The sequence below is a fragment of the Neoarius graeffei genome, chromosome 2 (assembly GCF_027579695.1).
Source record: "Neoarius graeffei isolate fNeoGra1 chromosome 2, fNeoGra1.pri, whole genome shotgun sequence".
In the NCBI taxonomy this organism is placed as follows: domain Eukaryota; kingdom Metazoa; phylum Chordata; class Actinopteri; order Siluriformes; family Ariidae; genus Neoarius; species Neoarius graeffei.
The window spans coordinates 68,330,971-68,356,894 of record NC_083570.1 but is presented as its reverse complement, the minus strand read 5'-3'; the positions used below and the strand labels follow the sequence as shown (position 1 = coordinate 68,356,894).

General features: G+C 39.9%; 1 protein-coding gene across 6 annotated transcripts in view; it reads left to right on the top strand.

The window, feature by feature from the left end:
• The window catches only part of pot1 (protection of telomeres 1 homolog), a 116,900-nt gene that overhangs the window by 61,744 nt on the left and 29,232 nt on the right, over positions 1-25,924 (top strand). For all 6 annotated transcript variants that reach the window (XM_060914781.1, XM_060914779.1, XM_060914780.1 and 3 more), the window contains 3 exons: positions 11,765-11,895; positions 12,146-12,436; positions 15,669-15,824. In XM_060914781.1, coding sequence (XP_060770764.1) covers positions 11,765-11,895; positions 12,146-12,436; positions 15,669-15,824 — 578 coding nt within the window. The remainder of the gene's footprint in view (positions 1-11,764; positions 11,896-12,145; positions 12,437-15,668; positions 15,825-25,924) is intronic.

Sequence of the window (25,924 nt, the reverse complement as noted above, 5' to 3'; positions counted from 1 at the left end):
ATTTTGAGATTTATTTCTGAGAAGCAAGATATTTTTCTTTCTTTGTTATCGCTCTTTGTTTTCACAAGTTAAAAGTCGCCTGGATTCCAAAATGAAAACGAACGGTTATATACCAAATGAATGTTCTTGTTCTGAATACTAAAGAAACTGTTGTAGGCCTAGGTTATGTTCTTGACATGTTGTTTATTGACTCACTCATTCAAAGGCTTCTTGAGGCTAAACTTTAGTTAACCAGACTTGTTAACCATGATGTCTGATGGATTTTTTTCGCCATGCAGTTGCCTATTTCACCATTGCTTTTTCTCGATTAAATAGGTGTTGATGGATATAAAGTTTTATCGTTCAATAGTATTTCTAATTGTGCCACTGTCATTATTTAAGTTTCTGTGTCTAGTTAGGCAGGCACGTCTGAGGGGATGAATTTGCTGAGCGCAGTTGACAACAGGCGGGGGTGGGGCCTCGGGGGGGTGTCTGCTCAGGGCCTCGGCAAGGGTTAACACGGCCCTGCCTATCCCAGCTGATGATGGGTGAGAGGCAGGGTACACCCTGGACAAGCAAGATCATTGCAGAGCAGACACTTGGGGCCCGTCCACACGAGTACGCGGCCTCACCCAATACGCTGTCGTTTTGAAAAAAATCTCCGTAAACACGGCGTCGTTTCCAGAAATATCTGCGTCCACACGGATTCACTGGAAACGACTCAAAACGCTGTAGTAAATATGCCAGGCCTGTATGTGGCACTGTGACACTGCCACACCAATACACTAAAACCAGAAGAGAAGCCATGGAGCATGCGTATAAAGGTCACACGCTGTTTACAAACAAGCTCATAACACGAGAAGAGGACGATCATGGCCAGCGCAACACTGAGAGGAAGAGGAAAGTCTTTTGTGTGGACCGACAATGAAGTGGAACTTCTACTTCGTGTCACATTGGACGTTTCTGCAGTACGAGCACAAGCCTGTAGTCCACCATTATTGTTATGACGCGTCTAGCGGCTGAGGTTAAAGGTTAGAGAGGAGGGGCTTATACGTCGTCGTTTCTGAAAAAATCCGCATTCGCCGTCCGGACGACTCCGGGCTATCTGGCGTTGTAGGATTTTCCCACTCTGGGACCCGTTTTCAAAAAATACCGGTTTCACACCTCGAAAAAGCCGAAGCGATGCGAGGCCGAAGCAATAAAGTATTTATGCGGATTCGACAAAAACGTACTCGTGTGGACGGGCCCATAGAGAGGCAACCATTCATTCACACTCCCATTTACACCTACGGTCAGTTTAGAGCCACCAATTAGCCTAACCTACATGTCTTTGGACTGTGGGGGAAACTGGAGGAAACCCATGCAGACACAGGGAGAGCATGCAGACTCCACACAGAAAGGCCCCCGTCGGCCACTGAGCTCAAACCTAGAGCCTTCTTGCTGTGCTAACCACTACATCACTGTGCCGCCCCTGTTCTGAACAGTTGTGAGCATAATTCTATCCAGCGTAGTAGCACCACCGAGTTAATTACAAGTCATTATAAAATTACAATAGCAGAAGAATATGGACAACTGTGTAATAATTAACTGCATGTAATAAGTAATCGGGACATGTTCAAAGAATAGACCAATGATTATCATGCAACAAAGCGCATAACACAACATTTTACTCCTTGGTTTTACTGAAAACGTCTGTAACTTTTGTTTGTTGAAATCTCGTGCGAGCCTGTAGTCGGACAAAATAAAGCATGTTTCGTAGATGTATGACGTTCGCTGCAAAAGTATCTTTGCACTCAAACCATAACGCGTTTTCAAGTAACTCTTCTTCCGAGTCTGAGCCTGTTGAGTTCTCGAATGCAGCTGCATAAAGTTAAACTTAAATTTTGGGAGCCATCAGCTGACCGTGTTGCAACGTTTTTTGTGTAATAGTCAGTACGTTTACATGCACATCCTAATCGAGCAAAGGGTCCCAGCAGGGGTGCCAGAGAAATCCAATCCTACATGCACACAAGGAAATCGAGCTCTTGTGTGAGGTACATTGTGCACCCGAGCCACAGGTGGCGCTACACGCCCCATCGTGTTGCTACACTTCCGGTTGTCGTCATGAAGAAGAGCTATTCAAGAGTGTAAACAAAGTTATCAGTTCCGTGTTCTCCATTGCGCGTTTTTCTCTCATCCATGAATTTTAATATATTCAACTCCCTTAAAAGGATGGTTCGGGATTTTTGACATGAATCTGTATGGCATCCCCATCAATAGTGTCGTGCAAACACACTGACTTACCCCTGACAGCATCCTGTGAGTCCAGTTCTTGTCCAGTTTTGGTCCAGACGAAAGTAGTCCAGCAAGTTTGTTGGGGTCACGAAAGTAAAACGTTTTTCATCTCAAAACAGTATGTGTTCAAAAGAGTGATATATTTGCATCACAAAACCGTTGCCAAATAAAAAGTCAGACCTCGAAATCGCTTGGCACTATTTTCTCTCCCTTCTTATCACTGCGCGCTGCCGCCAGGTGACAGCCACGGCTGTTTCATTCATTGTTTACTAGTGATGGGAATTTCGGCTCTTTTTCGGGAGCCGGCTCTTTTGGCTCTTCTTACTATAAGGAGCCGGCTCTTTCGGCTCCCAAACGGCTCCTGAGATTTTATTTTTGATTTAAAGGAATACGCCACCCCCAGATGAAATTGAGTCAGTCCCTGCAGTCCCTAGAGTTGGATGAGTGAGCCAAAGCGTTTTGTAGCCGACCCAGCCATTGTCCTGATCTATAAACGCCCAGGTTAGCTTAGCTTAGTCGCTGGCGTGTCCAGCTAGCATTGTCGTTGCAAAAGTGAATTAAATAACTCAAGATTTTTTATAATTATTTCTCATGACTTGTACAGTCACATCGAGTACACATATCAGTGCAAATTAACACGAAGGGATTTACTAGACCAGGGGTTTTCAAAGTGTGGGAGAGTCAGCCCCCCCTCGGAGAGCAAATAAACAGCGCCCCCCCTTACAATTTTTGTTGTTGCTATACTTAATGTTCCATTCGTATTTTTTAAAAAAATGGTTGTTGTACACATTATTTTTTTCTTTTTCACATTTTAAACATCTGTGCTTTTTAAAACATCTTGTTTTACACATTTTAAAAATCCCATAGCATCGTTAGGTAGCATCTCTTGGCAGACAACACACTGTGGCAGTGGAGCATCTTCAGATCCAGTCCATGAAAATCCAAACTTTAAATAATCGTGGTCATACTTCCTTCTTTTTCCAGTCCCAGGATTCCGCGGGCCTTTTTTGTGATTGTTGCGGTTTAAAATGTCTGATGTTGCGGGGGGTTTCCAAAAAAATTGCGATGAAAGTTGCGGTGTTTTTTAGGTTTTTATTGCGATTACATTGCGGGAGGAAGTGAAAGTTGCGAGAAATTGTTGCGATTTTCTCTTTTTGTGATTAAAATTGAGTGATATGTTAAATATTAAGTTATTACTGAAAAACTATTGATTAAAAAAAACAAAGAGAAATGGTCCTATAAACAACTTTACCAATATAAAAGATTACCAGGACTGCAAAAATGCAGAAAAATAGGCTTTACTTATCCAAATGCTCCTGTTGGTTCAAAAGTTACAGTGCAGAGAACCTCACAGCACAACATGAAGTTACCTTAAAATATAATATAAATGCCTCAGCTTTTATGTAAGAAAAAAAAACCTATTAATACTAGTACTGTGTGCAGGCAGTCTCTCCTGAAGACTAAATTAAACAATAATTATAAACTAATAAAATAAATGGCTCAGGCTTCATAGAAGAAAAAAAAACAATTTGAACAGAATCTCACAGTATGATGCTGAAGCTGCCTAAACAGTGGAAAATAAAATACCATTTTGGCAAAAATGTTGCCATCCATTAACTTCTTGTATTAAGTAAAAAAAAAAATAAAGTGCACACAGTCCTTCACTGTAAACATAACACACTTTCAGTGTTGCCAGATACTGCTGACGTTTTCCAGTCCAAAATATGTTCAAAACCCGCCAAAATACACTTGAAATCGTCCAATCTGGCAACACTGCGCGCATGCTGCTTCTCTTGAACACACGGAAGTAAGGCGGAAGGTAGTTTGTCGACGTCACCTCAAGACGACGCCAATGATTGGTCAAATTTGCGGGAAAGTTGCGGTGATTGGATATAATTGCAACACCGCCCTGAATTCGCGGGGATTGGTTGAATTTGCGCTGAAGTTGCAAATCGCAACATCCTGGAGGCTCTGTTTTTTTGCTTGGCCCAGACTTTGTCTCCTCACTCACTGTAGCTTTAGGTACTAAAAACCGATCCATTTTGTCTCTCACGTTGCGCCCCCCCTGAAGAACTCTGGCGCCCCCCAGGGGGGGCGCGCCCCACACTTTGAAAAGCTCTGTACTAGACCAATTTATATCTGGAACTATTTTCAGCCACAGCACAGGCAAAGCACCGCTGCAGGTGCAAAGACACCGCGCAGTGCCTGAAAACGGGTGCGCAGCGCCTGAAAACCCATTTTCAGGCGCTGCGCGGTGTCTTTGCGCCTTCCTTTTCCTACCTATTCCTTTAATTGCTGCAATTAACTAGTTAATTCTGATTCTATTTCTCCTTTGTTATAATCTGTCCTGCTTTTGAAAAGATCCTCTCTGGGGGGACAGATGCTGCCACTATACACATCCTCCGTGCCATCACGTGTGTAAGCCGTGGATCGAGTGCAGCCTTGGTCTCCCACCAGCTTAGTGGGTCTGCGTTTCGCTGTCACCTGGCGGCAGCGCGCAGTGATAAGAAGGGAGAGAAAATAGTGCCAAGCGATTGCGAGGTCTGACTTTTTATTTGGCAACGGTTTTGTGATGCAAATATATCACTCTTTTGAACACATACTGTTTTGAGACGAAAAACGTTTTACTTTCGTGACCCCAACAAACTTGCCGGACTACTTTCGTCTGGACCAAAACTGGACAAGAATTGGACTCACAGGATGCTGTCAGGGGTAAGTCAGTGTGTTTGCACGACACTATTGATGGGGATGCCATAAAGATTCATGTCAAAAATCCCGAACTATCCCTTTAAGCTGAATGAGCATGAACTGTCTCCTCATTGCTCCAGAAGTGCACGTTTCTGCTCGCCATTTTCTCTTCTTCGTTTGTTCCTCCTGACCTCTTCTGCTGCTCACTACTACTGTTGTCATGCCGACCGAGGCTGTCGTGTTTCCCGCTTGTGGTCTCGTCACTCCCGGAAGGGGCAGTGCTGAAGTAAGTAGCTCGACTACGTAGCTCGATAGGGTTTACATGCACTAAGTAGCTCGGCTAAAATCGCATAATCTAGGTCGCGTAGCTCGATTACGAGAAATCAAGTTCGGTTCAATTTCAGCCTAGCTAAGGTGTTTCCATGACATTTAGAACTTCGATTTCAGTCGAGCAACGGCAGAAATTCGATTTTCTCTATGTGCATGTAAACGCACTCAGTGATCTGTATTATAAGGGCACGTCACTGTAGCTGTGGTATAATTGAAATAACACACTTTGCCCGTGCTGTTTTATGAAAATAATATCCCTATAAAAATGATAGGTTCACATAAATTAATAGGGCTATCTCAATTGCCATGACAAGTTTTGGATATTGAACTCCAAGTTTATAAATGTTTTCAAAAATTAAACTTAAAGTAATCCATTGTCTTGGCTACTTGTGAGTCTTGTCTGGGTTGTTAGTGTTCGTTTACCTCATGTCTAAGTTGAGTTTACTATTGTTTTAGGGCAGCAAGTGAACTTTTATTCCTAAGTTTAACCAACTTTAAATTTCTAGGTGTACACCGGGATAATAAGCCGGCTTATTTTGTTTCACACCATTTGAAACTCAGCTTGGGGAATAGGGTGGTAGACCTGGAGGTTACACACACTTGATATAGTATATGGAAGTCGGAATTGTAGCTTAGAAGGGATGGTTGTTGGCTGAAGTGCTTCATGTTCATCATCCTCAGCTTTCATACTAATCACAGGTATTACATGATCAAAGTCAGTTCACCATTTCGAGTCTCTTTACAGAGCTCTTGAATGGACTGTCCTTTCTGATCAGACCCGTTGCAACAAGGTAGGCAGACTTGGCAATTGCCTAGGGCCCCAGCCCTCGAAGGGCCCCCGCTGCCGAACGACTGGTTATGTATTCAATAGCAATGACAACTTTTTGAGCGCGGCAGCGCAGCGCCTAATGACACTTGTTGAAATACCCTAGTTCCAGGGGGGGCCCCCTAATGCACAACAGCGCCTCCCTACATGATTTGGCCGAAAAGTGCAATGACAGTCTGTTGTCAACCCCTCAATGCCCATCTCTGTCCAGTGAAGTGGTTGCAGAGCTCTGCGGCAAAAAAAACCCAAAATCAAATATGAAGCGAAATTACCCCTCAGGGAGCCAGAAGAGAAAGAAGAAAAGGGAAGAGGAAGACAGAAAAAAAGACACTGGTAAGTGAGAATGTACACACTCATTAATACCAAGCGGGTCGACAAGCAAATTTGGTAGCTAGCTTACGTTAATGGTAGTTATCTTGTAGACAGTGTTTATAACAGTGATGTAAACATTGTCATGCACAACAGGCTTACAAACTTGCAAGGACTGGCTAAAAATTCTAATATGTGCCACACAAATAGGTCAAAGACTGTCAACTTCTCCCAGATTAATTTATTGTGTTTATCAAAATGTCATAGTCAGAGTTAGTTTCAGCGAGCTGCATGGCTTTCATCAGAAGTAGCTAGTGTGTCGTGAGCATGAATGGAGTAGGACAGGGGATGGCTCACAAGAAAGCTCTTTTTTACATAAATAGCCTATTTATGTAAAAAAGTGGCACTGATGTCAATTGAATGTGATGTCCGCAGGTCTTTGGACATGGAGGGTATTGTGGCTGCCTTTGCTGAAGCCAAAGCCCGCAAGCAGCAGTTTTAGACATTTTGCCCATGATTCTAGTTGTGTATTGTTAAATTTTTATGTGTTTTTCTATACCTTTTGCACTTTTCTGTGTGTGCTGGTTCTTATTAAGATTCTTATTCATGTTTGTAATCATTTAATCACCATTTGAAGTTATTTCTACTTAAATATTTAGTGTTGTGTTATTTGCGCATTTTATATTACTTTGTCTTATTTTCATATTTGATTTATTTATATATATATATATATATATATATATATATATGTATGTATATATATATATATATAGTGTGTGTGTGTGTGTGTGTGTGTGTGTGTATATTTTGTCTATTCTTGTGTTTAATTGGGTTTGATAATTATTTATAATAATGTAAAGAGTTAATTTATTAAGTAAAAATCGTAAGAATGATTACAATATGTGTGATGTTTATTTATTAAGTCTTCAGTGGGTAGGCGGCCATAAGGCCTTTCGTCGAGGGGGGGATAATTATGGGCCCCAGATCCCCCTTTGCCTAGGGCCCCCAAATAGCTTGAAACGGGCCTGTTTCTGATAAACTTCTTGGTTTGATTTTGACTTTTTTTTTTTCTTTCTTGCCCATCTCTCTCTCTTCTTTATACATCCATGAGTCTGGGACACTAGCATGAAATCCTTCACGTTTGTGGGATGTGGTGTGGGTTACAGCAAGCAGTTTGAAGTACTAACAAATTACAGCTCTTCCACTTGATCATGGAAAGGAATGCAGATGCTTTCTCACTTTCTCATTGCAGACATCTCTGGCTTCAAGTTGCAATTATGTGTGCCTCGACACATTCAGATAATTGATCCTTCTTAAGGACATGTTGTGCTGGTATCTTGTAAAGTCCCGAAAATCAATCCTCATTTCACTCAAAGGCTCCTGTCGATGGATCATTGAGATGAGCAGAAAAAGTCCAGGCTCTTGTCCAATTTAATCAGCACAGAGGATTGTGCATGTGAATTCTGCCCAAAGAGGCAAACACTTCATTCTAAATCGGTGCTGAATGTAAAAGGTCATAGCAGAATTGAAAAGCAGAGTTTCAGCTTTGAAACAATAAACCTGATGTTAATGCTTCTCCTCGTTAAATGTTGCAGATATGTTTGTTTATATTTGCAACATTCAGCATCTTTCTCCTCGAACTCTATTAACTCATTTCAGGAGCATGAAGGGAGCAGAGAGGAGAAAATAAATATGATTTTGTCGCTACTTCAGCAGGTTTTGCTGTGCTCACAGTAAATAGCTTGAAATTGTGGAACGAATTAACGTCGTGAATTGCATGAAATACTGTGTGGCAGCATTTGTGCTGTAATGAGACTGATGCTTATGTATACAATCATTCCTTGAAATATTTATTGAAATTAATTTAAGCTGCATATGATATTACAAACACTACTGAGGGTTATAAGATTATTTATTAGTTGTTCTTGGATCAGGCATTATTACTTGTACTCATTTGTTACCGGAATCATTTTCTTTGTGTTTATCATTTTTCTTTATCTGAATGGGTATCAGGTACAGTTAACAGAAAAGGCATGAATAAAAAAGATAAAGTAACAGTAATGAATAAGCCAGGAGTAAGTAGTAATAATACTGAATAGCAGATAGAGCTACAATTATCGACACCTTAAAGGAGATACGCAGAGCCTTTATTTTTAAATAAATTTCTGAGTGGATAGTATTTCCATCCTTGACTCTTGTATGCTGCATAAATGGGAATAAAAAATATATATATATTTTTGAGAGTTAAAATCGACCGCAAAGTTGCCATTTGAGCTGCCCCGCTGAGCCAGCCAGCCTTGAGCACGTGGCGTCACAGCGGTAACCGGTTTTAAGGCCGAGGCCTTTTACAGCTACAGACCAAAGTCATATTAAAAAAAATGGTGAAAGTAAGAAATCCCGTTACCGACTTGTTCAACTAAGACTGATTTAACTTCACTGATTGTGGGTTGGCTCTCATTAAAACAGGATAGGCGTTATAACTTATGCAACATACATGTACATGCATGCATTTTCACTGATAAAACGTAAAAGGCTAATTAAATAATCAGATGAACTGAGACAATCACATTCTGAAGCAAATTAAATAATCTTATACCGGTAACTTAAACAACGCAATACAAGTTGCATGTATTAATCTAAATGCAGGTAAACAATGTGTTTTGTATCCAAATGAGAGTCGGAGCTTACCCGTCTGTGTTCTCACTTCTTGAAGGCCGATCTTATTGCCGATTGTTTTTGAAACAATCTGACTTTCAGTTGTTCGTTCAGTTCTCTGTTCATTCACTTCTTCCACGTAAAGGTGAGATGGCAGCAATATCCAGTTTAGAAATAAGACGGCTGCTCCACTTGTTCACTTTTCTTCATACTGTGTATTCTGCCATTACTGCTGGGCTCAGGCAATTACTAAAACCTGGGACGGGATGTCACCGGTTTTAGCAACAACTGTGGGGAGGTCACTGCCTGAGCGATATGTCCGGTTCCGTCCCGGGTTTTAGCAACAACCCTTGGCTCACTCCAGGAGGACTGGTGCAACTGAACTCACTTTCCTTTTTTAAAAAAAAAATAATAAAAATAAATAAATAAAATACTTACTTTTCCTTTTCTTGTAGTTTTCTTTTTCTTTAATTGCTGGTACTGCACCCTCTTTCAGTACTGGCTTATAGCCAACGCTCCTCAACAGATCAGAGGTCTCGTACGAGTCTTCAGTAAAATGTGCAGAGCAGAGGAGAGACCACTTCATAGGCGCCCAATGTGCCCGTGAACTTCTCGCAAAGCGCGTCCAAATCTTTGCGGTTTGAACATTCTTGGGTCATACATGCAACGTAAATCCACCTTCTGTCGTGTTGCTGGCACATCTACCGGACATATCGCTCAGTCAGTGACCTCCCCACAGTTGTTGCTAAAACCGGTGACATCCCGTCCCAGGTTTTAGTAATTGCCTGAGCCCAGCAGTAATGGCGGAATACACAGTATGAAGAAAAGTGAACAAGTGGAGCAGCCGTCTTATTTCTAAACTGGATATTGCTGCCATCTCACCTTTATGTGGAAGAAGTGAATGAACAGAGAACTGAACGAACAACTGAAAGTCATGGTGATAAATTAGCTCAAAATGGAGGATCGGAGTTGCAGTCAGCTCTGTGTTTTAGTATAGCGGAAATGGCGATGAGACTGACAGACTTCCTGCTGTGACGTTATGGATGTCAAGGTCATTCACTCAGACCACTACCTATATAAATCACTTTAATCATAAAAATGACTATATTAGATTTATTGTTAACGCTTAAAACTATTCCTGTGCCATTCTTGAGGTCTCAAGGCATTTATAAACGAAAGTGAGGCCATGGCTCTGCGTATATGCTTTAACGATCTTTTGGCCATTATAAAAGGAGAAAAGACTTTCAATATGTAAATAGTGCATGAATAGTTACTCAAACTTCCACTGGAAAAAAAAAAAAAAGGTTAATTTCCGATTACTTAGCATATCATATCACGTGACACCATTCCACAAGTATTGACACCTTTGTCCACAATTATCGACACCCAAATGATTATTTATAAAACTAATAATCAGTATGTGGTATTAAGTTAACAAAACATAGTTTTTATTTAAAATTAGTTTTACATAGACTTATATTTAATACAAAATATATTTTATATAAATCTATCAATGTCGGTGTTTACGTAAATGTAGAAGTAATTCTAATGTTTGTAAACAAATGAACTGATAATGGTTAACTTGTCAGAAAATCTTTTTGTTCCACTTTCTACCCACTTTCTAAGTATTTTCATAGATCATATTTTGTTAATCATTCGTTGTTTATTAATTTCTAGTTTTGTAGTTTACCAATAAATGTCAACAGGCGATTGACATTTTTAACCACATGAAAATCCAGGTCAAAGGTCACATGTCATATTCACAACAAACTGCAAAAAAAATTAATTTCTGAATGGAATAGAAAAATCTGAATATTTCAAGCATGTAATTTTTTTATATGCTAGGAATTTAATTCTAGTCGAATTCTAGTTATTGCAATAGGATTCCAAATACTCTATATGTCTTGATCTTTGTGTAACATTCTGTTATGAATCAGAAAAAAAATCATAAATCACAGCCCCTTTTTTTTTTTTAAAGTACTTCATTTACTACTTCAATGTTACACAAAGATCGAGACATAACAGTTGTGTAAATGTCACTTAATTCCACAGGGTGTCGATAATAGCGGACACCGGTGAAGGTGATCGCTATTATCGACGCCTCACATGACTTCTCAAACGCATGTTTAGATACAAAATGGCGAATGTCAAATGAAAGAGTAAGAAACAAAGTAGGTCTCGACAAGGAGATCATGAAATATCGGTGAATTTGATAAGTAAAAACATGTCCATAAGCATGGTGGAAAGATTATCTGTGATTATAACATCCTGGTTTTCCTCAATTTGCTGATCATGCTTTAAAAAAAAAAAAATCCATCTCTGATAACGAGCTGGCTCATCAGACGACAAGATCAAAGGGTGAGAGGGGTCTTCTGGTTGATTGATTAACCAATAATAACTTCTGTAACTGAGACTCACCTTTGTAAAATTGTTTTTTATTGATAAATCTGAAAAGGTGTCGATAATTATGGACGGTCGATAATTGTAGCCGCCGCTCTAGTTAATGAATGAATAATGGAATTATTGTTTTACTGATAACTGCTCAAAGGTAAATGCTTGTTTAATATCTAATCAAGAGTTGTGCTAATGCTCTCCTTTTCTCCATTTAATCTATCCTATGTTAAAGCTGATTTGTAAGGTAATATTGACGGTTCCGTGTACCTAAGCCACCCTGATCACTATGGACGCGCTAATTTTCTATAGATTACTGCTCCACACTGAAGATCACAGACCAGTCAAACGCTAAAGTGTGCTGCACCATTTTCAGTGAAAAGCTCGAGGACCATCCTAAAATCTTCAGAATCGGAGACATCGTTCGTCTTCACAGAGTGAAGGTGAGGAGATCAGAGGACTATATTTGACAACTTTGATAGGCTTCTCCACTCACATTACCCAGGCTAGATTTATACCATTGGAAGCGCATCTTTGATTGCATCCACTTAGGTTGTAATTACTTTGAGTGCTAAGCACTGTAATGAGCTCTAATCTCAACGATTACTGTTGATTAAGGTCTATTTAAGCAATATTTGAGTCATTTTTAAATATTCTGGGTCACTAAGAGTGTGTTGGAATTTATGTACACAGACTCAAATGTTCAACGGATCCATAACTTTACTGACCACTTTAGGCTGGTCTGTCATCACGTTTGATGGAATGATTGACAGCCCTATTGAGCCCCGAACATCAAGTAAAACTTTTCACTTTGGTGAAGCTGATAAATGTGCAGTGGAGGCGTTGCGTCAGTGGGCAGCAAGCCAACTTCTAGCCAATGAGCCCACTGTACCCCTATCCTCAGTCCAGCCCAGGATGTTTTTTGATCTGACCTGCCAGCTGCTAGCCAAAGCCAGCATGGACACCAGATGCGTGCTGCTTAAGGTGTGGTACATCAGACTTTTTTTTTTTTTTTATATATAAATACTTTGTCATTGCTGAATTCCTATTATGTTGGAGTTACAGTAGTGCTTGAAAGTTTGTGAACCCTTTAGAATTTTCTCTATTTCTGTATAAATATGACTGAAAACATCAGATTTTCACACAAGTCCTAAAAGTAGACTAAGAGAACCCAGTTAAACAAATGAGACAAAAAATATTATACTTGGTTATTTATTTATTGAGGAAAATGATCCAATATTACATATCTATTGAGTGGCAAAAGTATGTGAAACTCTAGGATTAGCAGTTCATTTAAAGGTGAAATTAGAGTCAGGTGTTTTCAATCAGGTGTGAGTGGGCACCCTGTTTTATTTAAAGAACAGGGACCTATCAAAGTCTGATCTCCACAACACGTGTTTTTGGAAGTGTATCATGGCACGAACAAAGGAGATTTCTGAGTGTTGTTGATGCTTATCAGGCTGGAAAAGGTTACAAAACCATCTCTAAAGAATCTGGACTCCACCAATCCACAGTCAGACAGATTGTGTACAAATGGAGGAACTTCAAGACCATTGTTACCCTCCCCAGGAGTGGTCAACCAACAAAGATCACTCCAAGAGCAAGGTGTGTAGTAGTCAGTGAGGTCACAAAGGACCCCCAGGGTAACTTCTAAGCAACTGAAGGCCTCTCTCACATTGGCTAATGTTCATGAGTCTACCATCAGGAAAACACTGAACGACAATGGTGTGCATGGCAGGGTTGCAAGGAGAAAGCCACTGTTCTCCAAAAAGAATGTTGCTGCTCGTCTGCAGTTTGCTAAAGATCACGTTGACAAGCCAAAAGGCTATTGGAAAAATGTTTTGTGGATGGATGAGACCAAAATAGAACTTTTTGGTTTAAATGAGAAGTGTTATGTTTGGAGAAAGGAACACACTGCATTCCAGCATAAGAACCTTATCCCATCTGTGAAACATGGTGGTGGTAGTATCATGGTTTGGGCCCGTTTTGCTGCATCTGGGAAAGGACAGCTTGCCATCATTGATGGAACAATGAATTCTGAATTATACCAGCGAATTCTAAAGGAAAATGTCAGGACATCTGTCCATGAACTGAATCTCAAGAGAAGGTGGGTCATGCAGCAAGACAACGACCCTAAGCACACAAGTCGTTCTATCAAAGAATGGTTAAAGAAGGATAAAGTGAATGTTTTGGAATGGCCAAGTCAAAGTCCTGACCTTAATCCAATCGAAATGTTGTGGAAGGACCTGAAGCAAGCAGTTCATGTGAGGAAACCCACCAACATCCCAGAGTTGAAGCTGTTCTGTACGGAGGATTGGGCTAAAATTCCTCCAAGCCGGTGTGCAGGACTGATCAACAGTTACCAGAAACGTTTAGTTGCAGTTATTGCTGCACAAGGGGGTCACACCAGATACTGAAAGCAAAGGTTCACATACTTTTGCCACTCAGAGATATGTAATATTGGATCATTTTCCTCAATAAATAAATGACCAAGTATAATATTTTTGTTTCATTTGTTTAACTGGGTTCTCTTTATCTACTTGTGTGAAAATCTGATGTTGTTTTAGGTCACATTTATGCAGAAATATAGAAAATTCTAAAGGGTTCACAAACTTTCAAGCACCACTGTATATGGACAACATCCACTCAACTCTAATTTCCTGTGATGTTCTCATTCTCATTATCTCTAACCGCTTTATCCTGTTCTACAGGGTCGCAGGCAAGCTGGAGCCTATCCAGTATTTTTTTCAAACTAAATATGCTATAGTTCTGCTGATTTACAGTACCAGTCAAAAGTCTGAACACACCTCCTAGTTCAATAGCTCTTTCATTCTTGTTAGACACTTAATGTCTTAAAATAATGATGGATGTCATTTCCCGTTATTTAGTTGAGTGGTTCTTGACATAATGTGGATTACTACAGTTGTGGAATAGGGCTATTTACTATTATTATTATTATTATTATTATTATTATTATTATTATTTACTGTTTATCTCAAACACATTAAAAAATTAAGAAATTGCATTAATTAACTTTTGACAAGGCACCTGTTAATTGAAAAGCATTCCAGGTGACTACCTCATGAAGCTGGTTAAGATGATGCCAGTAGTGTGCAAAGCGTCAAGGTAAACAGTGGCTAGTTTGAAGAATCTAAAATATGAAACTTTTTTTTTTTTTTTAACAATTTTTGTTTACCACGTAGTTCCATGTGTGTTCCATATGTTACTTCATAGTTTTGATGTCTTCAGTATTGTTTTACAATGCAGAAAAAAGTCAATGCAGAAAAGCCTATGAATGAGTAGGGGTGTCCAAACTTTTGACTGGTACTGTTGATAGATATATCTTAGAGAAACCTGGATATAGCTGTTTGAAAGATAGTGGGGCGACGTGTTTTTGTGTGTGGGTCTTTTTTAAATCTTAATCTAATATCAAGGGGAAGTTCGGACAAGACGAGGCATTATTGATTTTTGGGGTTGTCAGGTCGGAAGATGCCACCTCCCCCGGCTAGGGTGCATCAGTTGCCCCCTAAAAATGAAAAGTTCCTTTGATCATGATGCATTTTTGTTTTTGTGTTCCTTTTGGTAAGAAAACACACTGGGTGAAATATTTTGACAAAATTCAAAAGCTTAATGGTGGCACCAGGAGCTCAAAGTTATGGAAAAAGCTGCTATTTTATGACAAAATTTCGATCACTTTTCATGAAACATTATGGCACCTTATAGAGTATCCCAAATATCTTACATACACATTTTTAGTACATATTCTAAATATATTATCAAGCACAGTTTGAGTTTTAGCTGTTCATTGAATCATTGTTCAACTACTTTTAAACAATACAAATGTATTATGAATCGCATTAATGCTTCTCGATCCCTTGCAAAGGTTCTTAACATGATCTCTGGCTCACAAGAAATCAATAAATGGAGTCCAACATTGTGATTCAAACCTTACGCGAAAACAAGTGTTTTTTGGCAAAAAATGAACCTCATGGTGCCACCATTAGACTTTTGAATATGGTCAAAAATTTTTACAGGATGTCTTTATTGGTGAAAAGGAACACCCAAACAAAAATGCATCAGATTTTATGAAAGTGAGGGCAACTGATGCACCCTACCCCCGTCCCCCGAAAGTGTTAGATGCTTTAAATACAATTGTTTCTATCAAGTGCCTTTTGATTAATTTGGCACCTACAGTAAGTTTACTTTTGTTGCTCAGGTCTGGGATGGGACAGCATGTGCGCACCCTCTGCTCAATGTGACTGTGGCACCAGATGCCTTGGAAGGAGATGCCAGTTCCTCTCAAGAGCGAGAGAACATGATTGCTAACATTCTGGTCTACGACAACCATGTGGAGGGAGCCAGTAAGTTGAAGGTGAGGAGTTTAAAAAAAAAAAACTTTCTGGTTGACAGATTGTCGCACTTCATCATAATACATTTTTTAATTGATTTCCTGCAAACTGTAGCTGTAAAACTAAGCAGCACGAAAAATAGCTTTTATATAGAAAGTGTAATTTATGCATGTACAGTGGTGCTTGAAAGTTTGTGAACCCTTTAGAATTTCTGTATTGCATAAATATGACCTACCGGTAAAACATCAGATTTTCACACAAGTCCTAAAAGTAAAGAGAACCCAGTTAAACAAATGAGACAAAAATAATATACTTGGTCATTTATTTATTGAGGAAAATGATCAAATATTATATATCTGTGAGTGGCAAAAGTATGTGAACCTCTAGGATTAGCAGTTAATTTGAAGGTGAAATTAGAGTCAGGTGTTTTCAATCAATGGGATGACAATCAGGTGTGAGCGGGCACCCTGTTTTATTTAAAGAACAGGGATCTATCAAAGTCTGATCTTCACAACATGTTTGTGGAAGTGTATCATGGCACGAACAAAGGAGATTTCTGAGGACCTCAGGAAAAGCGTTGTTGATGCTCATCAGGCTGGAAAAGGTTACAAAACCATCTCTAAAGAGTTTGGACTCCACCAATCCACAGACAGATTGTGTACAAATTAGTGCTGTCAAGCGATTAAAATATTTAATCGCAATTACCGTATTTTCCGGACTATACGTCGCTCCGGAGTTTAAGTCGCATCAGCCAAAAAATGCATTATGAAGACGAAAAAAACATATATACGTCGCACCGGACTATAAGTCGCACTTTTTTGAAGGGTTATTCTATCCATGGAATCTGTGATTGTATCTGATAAGCGGCGCGTGGTTACTGCGCGACTGCATTGTTTATTTAATAAACGAACAGCTGAGCAGTGATAACGCGCCCTTTGCCCTGTAAGTAGCCTAGTCTGATTATTTTAAATATCTACTACTATCTTTAATACTATCACTATCGTTATTACTAATAGCCTATAGTATTATTATTATAACTAATATTAGTAGCCTATTACTGATGCATTAATCAGTTTGCTTTTAGATTATTTTTACCGGTAGGGCTTATTATCGCCCCATGGCTCTTTCATCTGTGTTATTAAAGCTGTAGTCATCATCGAGGAGAGTCATTCTTCATTTTTGTCGAATTTTATTTCATTAAATCAGAGGTCAAGTAGGCTATAGGTATATCATCTCCAAAGACAACCGTCTAGTGAAAAAAAAAACAACAACCGCTTTTAAATCCCCTACTTAAATCCTTAAAAAGAGTAATTTAACTCATGTCTTGTGTGATCTGATCTCCAATGGTGAAATAAACCGGTTGTGATATGAGTACAGTCTGTTATTTTAGAAGATAAATTTAATATATAATTTAATATATAGCCTAATAAAAATAACATTTTATAACATATCACGACATATTACTGTCTGTAACTGTTCGTCACTAAAGCGTTTTCTAAGATCATAATGTCTGATATTATTATTTTTTTACACACACAATAAGCGCGTGTGCGTAAAGTTATAGTAAACCACCCCCCACCTTTTTTTTTTTTTGAGTCGCCGGACCCACCCACCTCCTGCGTTCCGGGACCTCCCACTTCACAAATTAAGCACTGCCTAAAATCACTACATAACTTATTTAAATAACTATAGGCCTATCATTAATAAAACACAGGTCAATCAAGTTTATCAAGCTGGCAATTTCACTCCAAATCAGCAAATCCATTGAATTCCTCATCCTCGGTGTCGCTTCTGAACAACTCTGCCTCCAGCGGCAGACGAAGCCCCGTTTCCTCTTCTTCTGCGTGGCTGTCGTCAGACTCGGCATCAGCTCCAGTTATTCCGCGGTGAAAAAAAAAAAAAAACGTATGTACGTCGCACCGGAGTATAAGTCGCATGGCTAGCTGAACCATGAAAAAAAGTGCGACTTATAGTCCGAAAAATACGGTAATGTCGCAACTGTCATAGTTAACTCGCGATTAATCGCAATTTAATTGCACATTTTTGTCACGGGGCGGCACAGTGGTGTAGTGGTTAGCGCTGTCGCCTCACAGCAAGAAGGTCCTGGGTTCGAGCCCCGGGCCCGGCGAGGGCCTTTCTGTGTGGAGTTTGCATGTTCTCCCCATGTCCGCGTGGGTTTCCTCCGGGTGCTGCGGTTTCTCCCACAGTCCAAAGACATGCAGGTTAGGTTAACTGGCGACTCTAAATTGACCGTAGGTGTGAATGTGAGTGTGAATGGTTGTCTGTGTCTATGTGTCAGCCCTGTGATGACCTGGCGACTTGTCCAGGGTGTACCCCGCCTCTCGCCCGTAGTCAGCTGGGATAGGCTCCAGCTTGCCTGCGACCCTGTAGAAGGATAAAGCGGCTAGAGATAATGAGATGAGATTTTTGTCACATGAAAAAACGTTGTAATTCTCTTATCAGCATAAAAAAGTGAATGGGCTTGCTTTGTACCAATGTTTTGTTTTTTTTATTGCAGAGCATAACACGTCTTGTCACAGCCACTGACATCCATAACTTCCATATTAGATGAGAAAACCAAGGGATGAAAAATAAAGTGCATATCACTGTGAAAATAAAAATGTTTTATTTTACTCTTCATTAGTTTCTTTTGAAGAGAAGTATTTGCCATAAAAGAAGAAAAAAACATAAAAATAAAAACATTCATCATACGTTCAAAAATGTTCATTATAGTGTGGCACTGTATTATCTAATGCTCACTGCTTATAACTCTACACCTACCCGGTGGAGATGAGCTGGGAAACTGAAGACTGAAGGAACAGTATTGAAAAGTATTTTTCCAGTCTCACCTGTGAAAGGTAATCCCATGTGATCTTGTTTGGATGGTAAACCTGTTGGTACAGTTAAATGCAGCACATGAATGAGGCATCTTTATTCTCCACTTTGGCCCATCCAATATGGCGGTGAGGATGTTTATATGTCTATGCCTTTCTCCATCACTCACACGTACTCTTATTGAAGCAGCGCGCGACAAGCCTCAACAGGAACTACGGGTGACTCACAGGGCCAAATTAGAATTTGCGTTAACGGCACTATTTTTTTAAATCGCATTAAATTGAGATCGCGTTAACGCGTTATTATCGTGTTAACTTTGACAGCACTAGTACAAATGGAAGAAATTCAAGACCATTGTTACCCTCCCCAGGAGTGGTTGACCAACAAAGATCACTCCAAGAGCAAGGCATGTAATAGTCGGTGAGGTCACAAAGGACCCCAGGGTAACTTCTCAGCAACTGAAGGCCTCTCTCACATTGGCTAAAGGTAATGTTTGAGTCCACCATCAGGAGAACACTGAACAACAATGGTGTGCGTGGCAGGGTTGCAAGGAGAAAGCCACTGCTCTCCAAAAAGAACATTGCTGCTCGTCTGCAGTTTGCTAAAGATCACATGGAGAAGCCTTAAGGTTGTTGGAAAAATCTTTTGTGGACGGATGAGACCAAAATAGAACATTTTGGTTTAAATGAGAAGTGTTATGTTTGGAGAAAGGAAAACACTGTATTCCAGCATAAGAACCTTATCCCATCTGTGAAACATGGTGGTGGTAGTATCATGGTTTGGGGCTGTTTTGCTGCATCTGGGCCAGGACGGCTTGCCATCATTGATAGAACAATGAATTCTGAATTATACCAGCGAATTCTAAAGGAAAATATCAGGACATCTGTCCATGAACTGTAATCTCAAGAGAAGGTGGGTTATGCAGCAGGACAACGACCCTAAGCACACAAGTTGTTCTACCAAAGAATGGTTAAAGAAGAATAAAGTTAATGTTTTGGAATGGCCAAGTCAAAGTCCTGACCTTAATCCAATCGAAATGTTGTGGAAGGACCTGAAGCGAGCAGTTCATGTGAGGAAACCCACCAACATCCCAGAGTTGAAGCCGTTCTGTACGGAGGAATGGGCTAAAATTCCTCCAACAGGGATGAGAATTTTCCACCGATCGGTGGATTTCCGACTTTTACAGACCAAAATGATCGTTTTTTAGATCGATGTAAATCCGTTGAGAAATTTTTTTTGGGGGGGTATGGTTAATGATCTGTGGTCACCTTAAAACATCTTGATTCTTGGTGGGCTCCAGGTTAATACACTCGAGTCTTTCGACATGTCGTAATTAACATTCACTTTTGCAGCAATGCTCGACTTATTTGCGGTAGAATTTTCGGGAAATCCCATCACGTGCAGTGTATAAACACAAGTACGCATGCTCTCCACGCGTGGCTTGCAGTCGTCATTCACCGACCGTACACACTGTTTGACGATATGCATTGGTAACATCGGAAAGACACGCGTATTCAGGCGGGATATTTTAGCATATCGATAATGGCAAAAGTCCTAGATAAGAAAGAAGAGGATCGAGCGAGGGATGTTTTTTAGGCCTAGATGAACTTGTAGTTTTTGATTTAAAAAAAAAAAAAATTCCAATATGTAATGCCAATTGTACATGCCTGTTCTTGAATTCAAATTCACCATCTTGATCTTCAGATTGACCATATGGTATACGTATGTATTACATTACACAACATCCTGTCCAGATAAAACCTAGTTAGTTCACACAACAGTTGAAAGGGAAGTGATAAGTGATGTTGAGTGTTGCCTGCTTAATATGCAAGACCTCCTGCTACCATGATAACATCAGAAGAAAGCTTAAGAGAATTATATGATAGAACTTTTTTCTGGTTTGCACTTCATTTTAAAGGATTAGAGTATTCAAAAATATGAATAGCTAAAATGCAGAAATATAATACCGTAGAGCTCGTTTATATTAAAAGGTGCATTGATTTTTTTTTTTAAATCATCAAATGTGAATTGATTAAAAACAAGTCTCTTGTACCATATTAATCATTTTCACCTGGTAGTCCACCAAGAAGGGGAATTTATTTCCAAATAAGTTGCAACTTTTTGCTGATTAAAATTAATGGTTTTGGGGTGTAAAAAAAAAAAGCCAAAAATCATTAGCTCTGCCCCTGGGCCCCACTGGGTGCCTGCGGCCCCCAAACCCCTGGCTTTTTTCAGACTTTTTTAATATTTTTTTTCATTCTCATCCCTGCTCGAAGCCGGTATGCAGAACTGATCAACAGTTACCGGAAATGTTTAGTTACAGTTATTGCTGCACAAGGGGGTCACACCAGATACTGAAAGCAAAGGTTCACATACTTTTGGCACTCACAGATATGTAATATTGGATCATTTTCCTCAATAAATAAATGACCAAGTATAATATTTTTGTCTCATTTGTTTAACTGGGTTCTCTTTATCTACTTTTAGGACTTGTGTGAAAATCTGATGATGCTTTGGGTCATATTTATGCAGAAATATAGAAAATTCTAAAGGGTTCACAAACTTTCAAGCACCACTGTATAATATTATGTTGCTTCCAGAGCTTATTGTTCCAATAACTAATCCTATAATTTAGTCTCAGTTTATCAAATATTAATGGTATGATCACAGCTGTAGTGTGCGCTAATATGCTTGGAGAAATTTACAGGTACAGTACATCTGTAAAAAAAAAAAATTGTGTGGGGTGTAGATAGCTCCATCAAAATGGGTGTTTAAACCAGTGTTTGCTATATTGTCAGGAGATCATGAGTCACCTGTCGCTAGGAGTCCAGGAGAGCATAATTGGCATTGCTGTCTGTGTGGAAATAATGACATTAGGCTGGATATGTACTTGCAGCTACATGTACACAACTAGCTTGCTGCCTGTGGATCTTGGGGAAATTATTATTTTTTTTTTTTAAACAGGTTTGATAAAAAATGTATATGACACATACATGATGGGTTACCAAGTTAAATTGTGTGGGCAGTTTAGCGTAATGTTACACAACGTCCACAACAGACTGAACAAACTACTTCAAACTAGAATCCAGTCGCACAATTCTGTACAATTCCAAGCAGATTTGAGCCTCAACACTAACCAATCTCTTAATTATGGTGACTTTAAAAAAATGTATAGCTTTCAATCCTAACAAAACATCTTTTTCTTTTGAATCTTTAAGATTCGTACTTTTAAATGTAAAGTTGCAATTTTTCATTTGAGGTACAGCTAATGAGGAAACTGATCGATGGCCTATGCTCCTCAGGGGGCGAAGGGCCTAAGTAAGTAACAGCTAATGAGGACAATCATGACATTGGTGGAAAGTTTTATAGACAGACAATCGAAACAAAATTGTTGGAATGAAATTATTTCGCGTTAGGGTGGATATCACTGATAATCTTCCAGATGTACAAAAGGGATGGAGGTGCAATGCCCGCCACAAAAAAGTACCACAATTATTGGCACCCCTACATTTAATACATTGTACAACCTCCCTTTGCCAGTAAAACAGCACAGAGTTTTCTATCACATTTTACAAGGTTGGAGATACAGAGCAGGGCATCTGAGACCATTCATCTTCACAGAATTGCTCCAGATTATCCAGGGTCTTCGGCCCTCTCTTGTGCACTCTCCTCTTCAGCTCCCCCACAGGTTTTCAATGGGGTTCAGGTCAGGGGACTGAGACGGCCATGACAGAAGCCTGATTCTGTGGTTAGCTAACAATTTTTCTGTTGGAAAACTAGCTGGTAGATAGGAATTGGGGAAAAATGGGGTAAGAATTTAAAAAAAAAGCTATTACGCAGGGCAGTATCAAACAATATTGTATCTTGTCTCGTCATATTCTCAAGTGTAGATGCAAAAGAAAAAAAAACTTCCACTTTTCTTAACTGCTAGTTTAGATGCCCGAGGTTTTACAGTTCCATCACACACAATGCATTTTCAATAGCCAATGTTGACTGTTGGATCCTAATGAGTTCACCGAGGGAATCTGATGGTTCTCATGAAAAATGAATGAAATTAGATTCAACTTTGTCACTGTACAGAGCACAGATACAAAGCCAATGAAATGAAATTGGCATCTAACCAGAAGTGCAGAAGAATTGTATATTTACAGATGCATGTAAAATAAGTACTACAGTGTAAGTGATGCTATATCTTAATTTTTATTTATATATATATATATATATATATATATATATATATATATATATATATAACACAGAGAGAGAGAGAGAGAGACGAGTGTTTTACTGGGAAATACACAGCTCATATTTTTCAATACAAACTATATCCAGGACATCAAAAACAGCAACTGTGATGCATATTTAAATAATATTGGCTGGGTTTTTTTTCGTGGTCTATCAGATATATTCCATTCAGCTTGCATGACATTGAATGGGTCAAAGATGAGTTCAGTATCATGCTAGCTGAATGGAATATAGAGGGCGGCACGGTGGTGTAGTGGTTAGCACTGTCGCCTCACAGCAAGAAGGTCCGGGTTCGAGCCCCGTGGCTGGCGAGGGCCTTTCTGTGCGGAGTTTGCATGTTCTCCCCGTGTCTGCGTGGGTTTCCTCCGGGTGCTCTGGTTTCCCCCACAGTCCAAAGACATGCAGGTTAGGTTAACTGGTGACTCTAAATTGACCGTAGGTGTGAATGTGAGTGTGAATGGTTGTCTGTGTCTATGTGTCAGCCCTGTGATGACCTGGCGACTTGTCCAGGGTGTACCCCGCCTTTCACCCGTAGTCAGCTGGGATAGGCTCCAGCTTGCCTGCGACCCTGTAGAACAGGATAAAGCGGCTAGAGGTAATGAGATGAGATGAATGGAATATATCTTCTGTACCATGAAAAAAAGCCAGCCAATATTATCATACATACACATTTGATGGGACAATTATAGATTTTACAAAAAGTTAAGAACATGAGGGTGACCTTACCAATATCAAATGTTAATTCTGGTCCAATGTAATTCAAGTCTCTGTCATTTTTCCTCACCTCCAAATAGAACTTTGACAATATTTCAGCTATTGCTCGCTCTCCCAGTTTTTCGATGTCTGTTGGTATGCTTTTCTCTTGTAAATATATGTGAAGAATATCTAATGAAGTTTTGATAGCCTTTCGGGTGTTCGACGTGTCTTCCTCATTCCCGGTGAACAAAGAAATGCTTCTGCACATGCGCACCAGAAAACTTTCTCACTGGATATTTGCATCAGCTGCTATGCATGTCGTCATGTCTTGACAACCATGCAGTATCGTACACCATATTGCACACTCATTCTCTGTTGGGTAGAGTGACATAATACATGTAGGATAAGCGATTATGCTAACAATATTGCATGCTGTCAAACCAAATGAATGTAACCCGCTAGAAAGGAATAGAATACATGATTTTTATTCCATGAAAAAAGTGTCCTGTATGTATAATTCCTGATATTTCATTCCAATGATGTCACTCCCAGTGCTTTTCCCATGGACTTGACACGCATTGTCAAAATGGTGAACCAGTTCAAAATTAATTCTTTTGATTAACTTGCGTATTGTTTTTTTGATGTGTCCATATAATATAAAGAACATTACACGGTGGCGCGAAGATATGAAGTTTATCTTCTCGTGTTGAAAAATACATCACTCGTGAATATATACATTCGCCACTATAAGAGAAATTTTTGTGCCACTGTGTAATGTTCTCTGTCTGTCAACCTAATGATATTTGATGTATCAACTACATTATACATGGAGGTGAAGTGGACTGTGTTGGAAAGGGAAGTGTATAGATCAGGGTTGTGTATATACACGTAGATAAAATATACAGTTGGTTGTATGTATGATCTAGATAATAATAATCTGCACAATGTGAGAATTCAGCCTGTGAAAAAATGAGCAGTGCAAATATAAAAGTATCAAGATAATACAGTAACGAGTGCAATAATGCTTAGTGCTGCGATGTGCAGTTTAGCAGGGTCACAGCCTCCAGGAAGAAGCTTTTCCTGAGCCTGCAGGTGCTGTAGCTGAGGCTCCTGTAACGCCTGTTTGATGGAAGGAGAGTAAAAAGTCCATGGTTGGGGTTGGGAAGCATCCTTGATGATGCTTTTCACTCTGCCCTGGCAGCGTTTATGATAAATATTTTTGATGGTGGGCAATTGTGTGCCAGTGATCCACTGGGCAGTTTTCAACACCCGCTGGAGTGCTTTATGGTCAGATGCAGAACAGTTGCAGATGAGATGCACACTGAGATGCAAACGATGAATATGCGGTCAATGGTACAGTGGTAAAAGTCCACTAGTATCCTGGGACACAGGTGACCTTTCTTAAGGCTCCTCAGGAAATAAAGGATTTTTGGAACAGGATGGAGGAATTCATGGACCTGGTGAGATTTGTCAGAGATGTGGACAGCAAGGAATTTGAAGCTTGATACATGGTCCACAACAGTTCCATGGATTTATGAGGGTGTGTGTGTGAGTCCTAGCTTGCCTGAAGTACACAATGATCTTGGTCTCTTGGGTGTGAAGGGCCAGGCTGTTCTTAGTGCACTACGATGCCAGGTGCTGGACCTCATCCCTGTAGGCCCTCTATTGCCATGGTGTCCTCTGCAAGCATGATTATGGCATTAGTCATGTACAGGAACACAGCAGTCATTGGTGAAGAGAGAGTACAGAAAAGGGCTCAGCACAGAGCCTTATGGTAGGGTGAGGGTGGAGAAAGAGTGGTTGTCTAACTTAAAGGTGCCCTTCGACCAAAAACGTTTAATACTGGCTCTTTTTGAAATACCATAGTTCACTCTGAGTTGCATATGCATGTGAAAATGTAATTCTACCCCCATTCCCTGTATTAGCTTATGAAAGAAAATAGCCTGAAAAACGAGCGGATCTGAAAAAACCATACGCTCTTGCGTCACTTCGTAAATTAGTATTCATGGTCTCGCCCACCTTGGCTTGCGACCGCCCACGGGAAGGAAGTTCGGATTTAAGCGCGAGGAGAGATAGCAGAGCCAGTGTTGCCAGATTGGGCGGTTTTAAGTGCATTTTGGCAGATTTGAACATATTTTGGGCTGGAAAACGTCAGCAGTGTCTGGCAACACTGAGCAGAGCCCATCTCGTCAGTAGCTAACGGAGGGGAGAGGACCTAACAGCAAGTTGAAAACATGTCTGAACAAGTTCGTACCTGTGTTATTTGTGGCAGTAACACATCAACGTTGCATTTCTTGCCCAAGATAGAAGAGGTGAAGAATAAATGGTTGGAATTTATCTTTGGAAC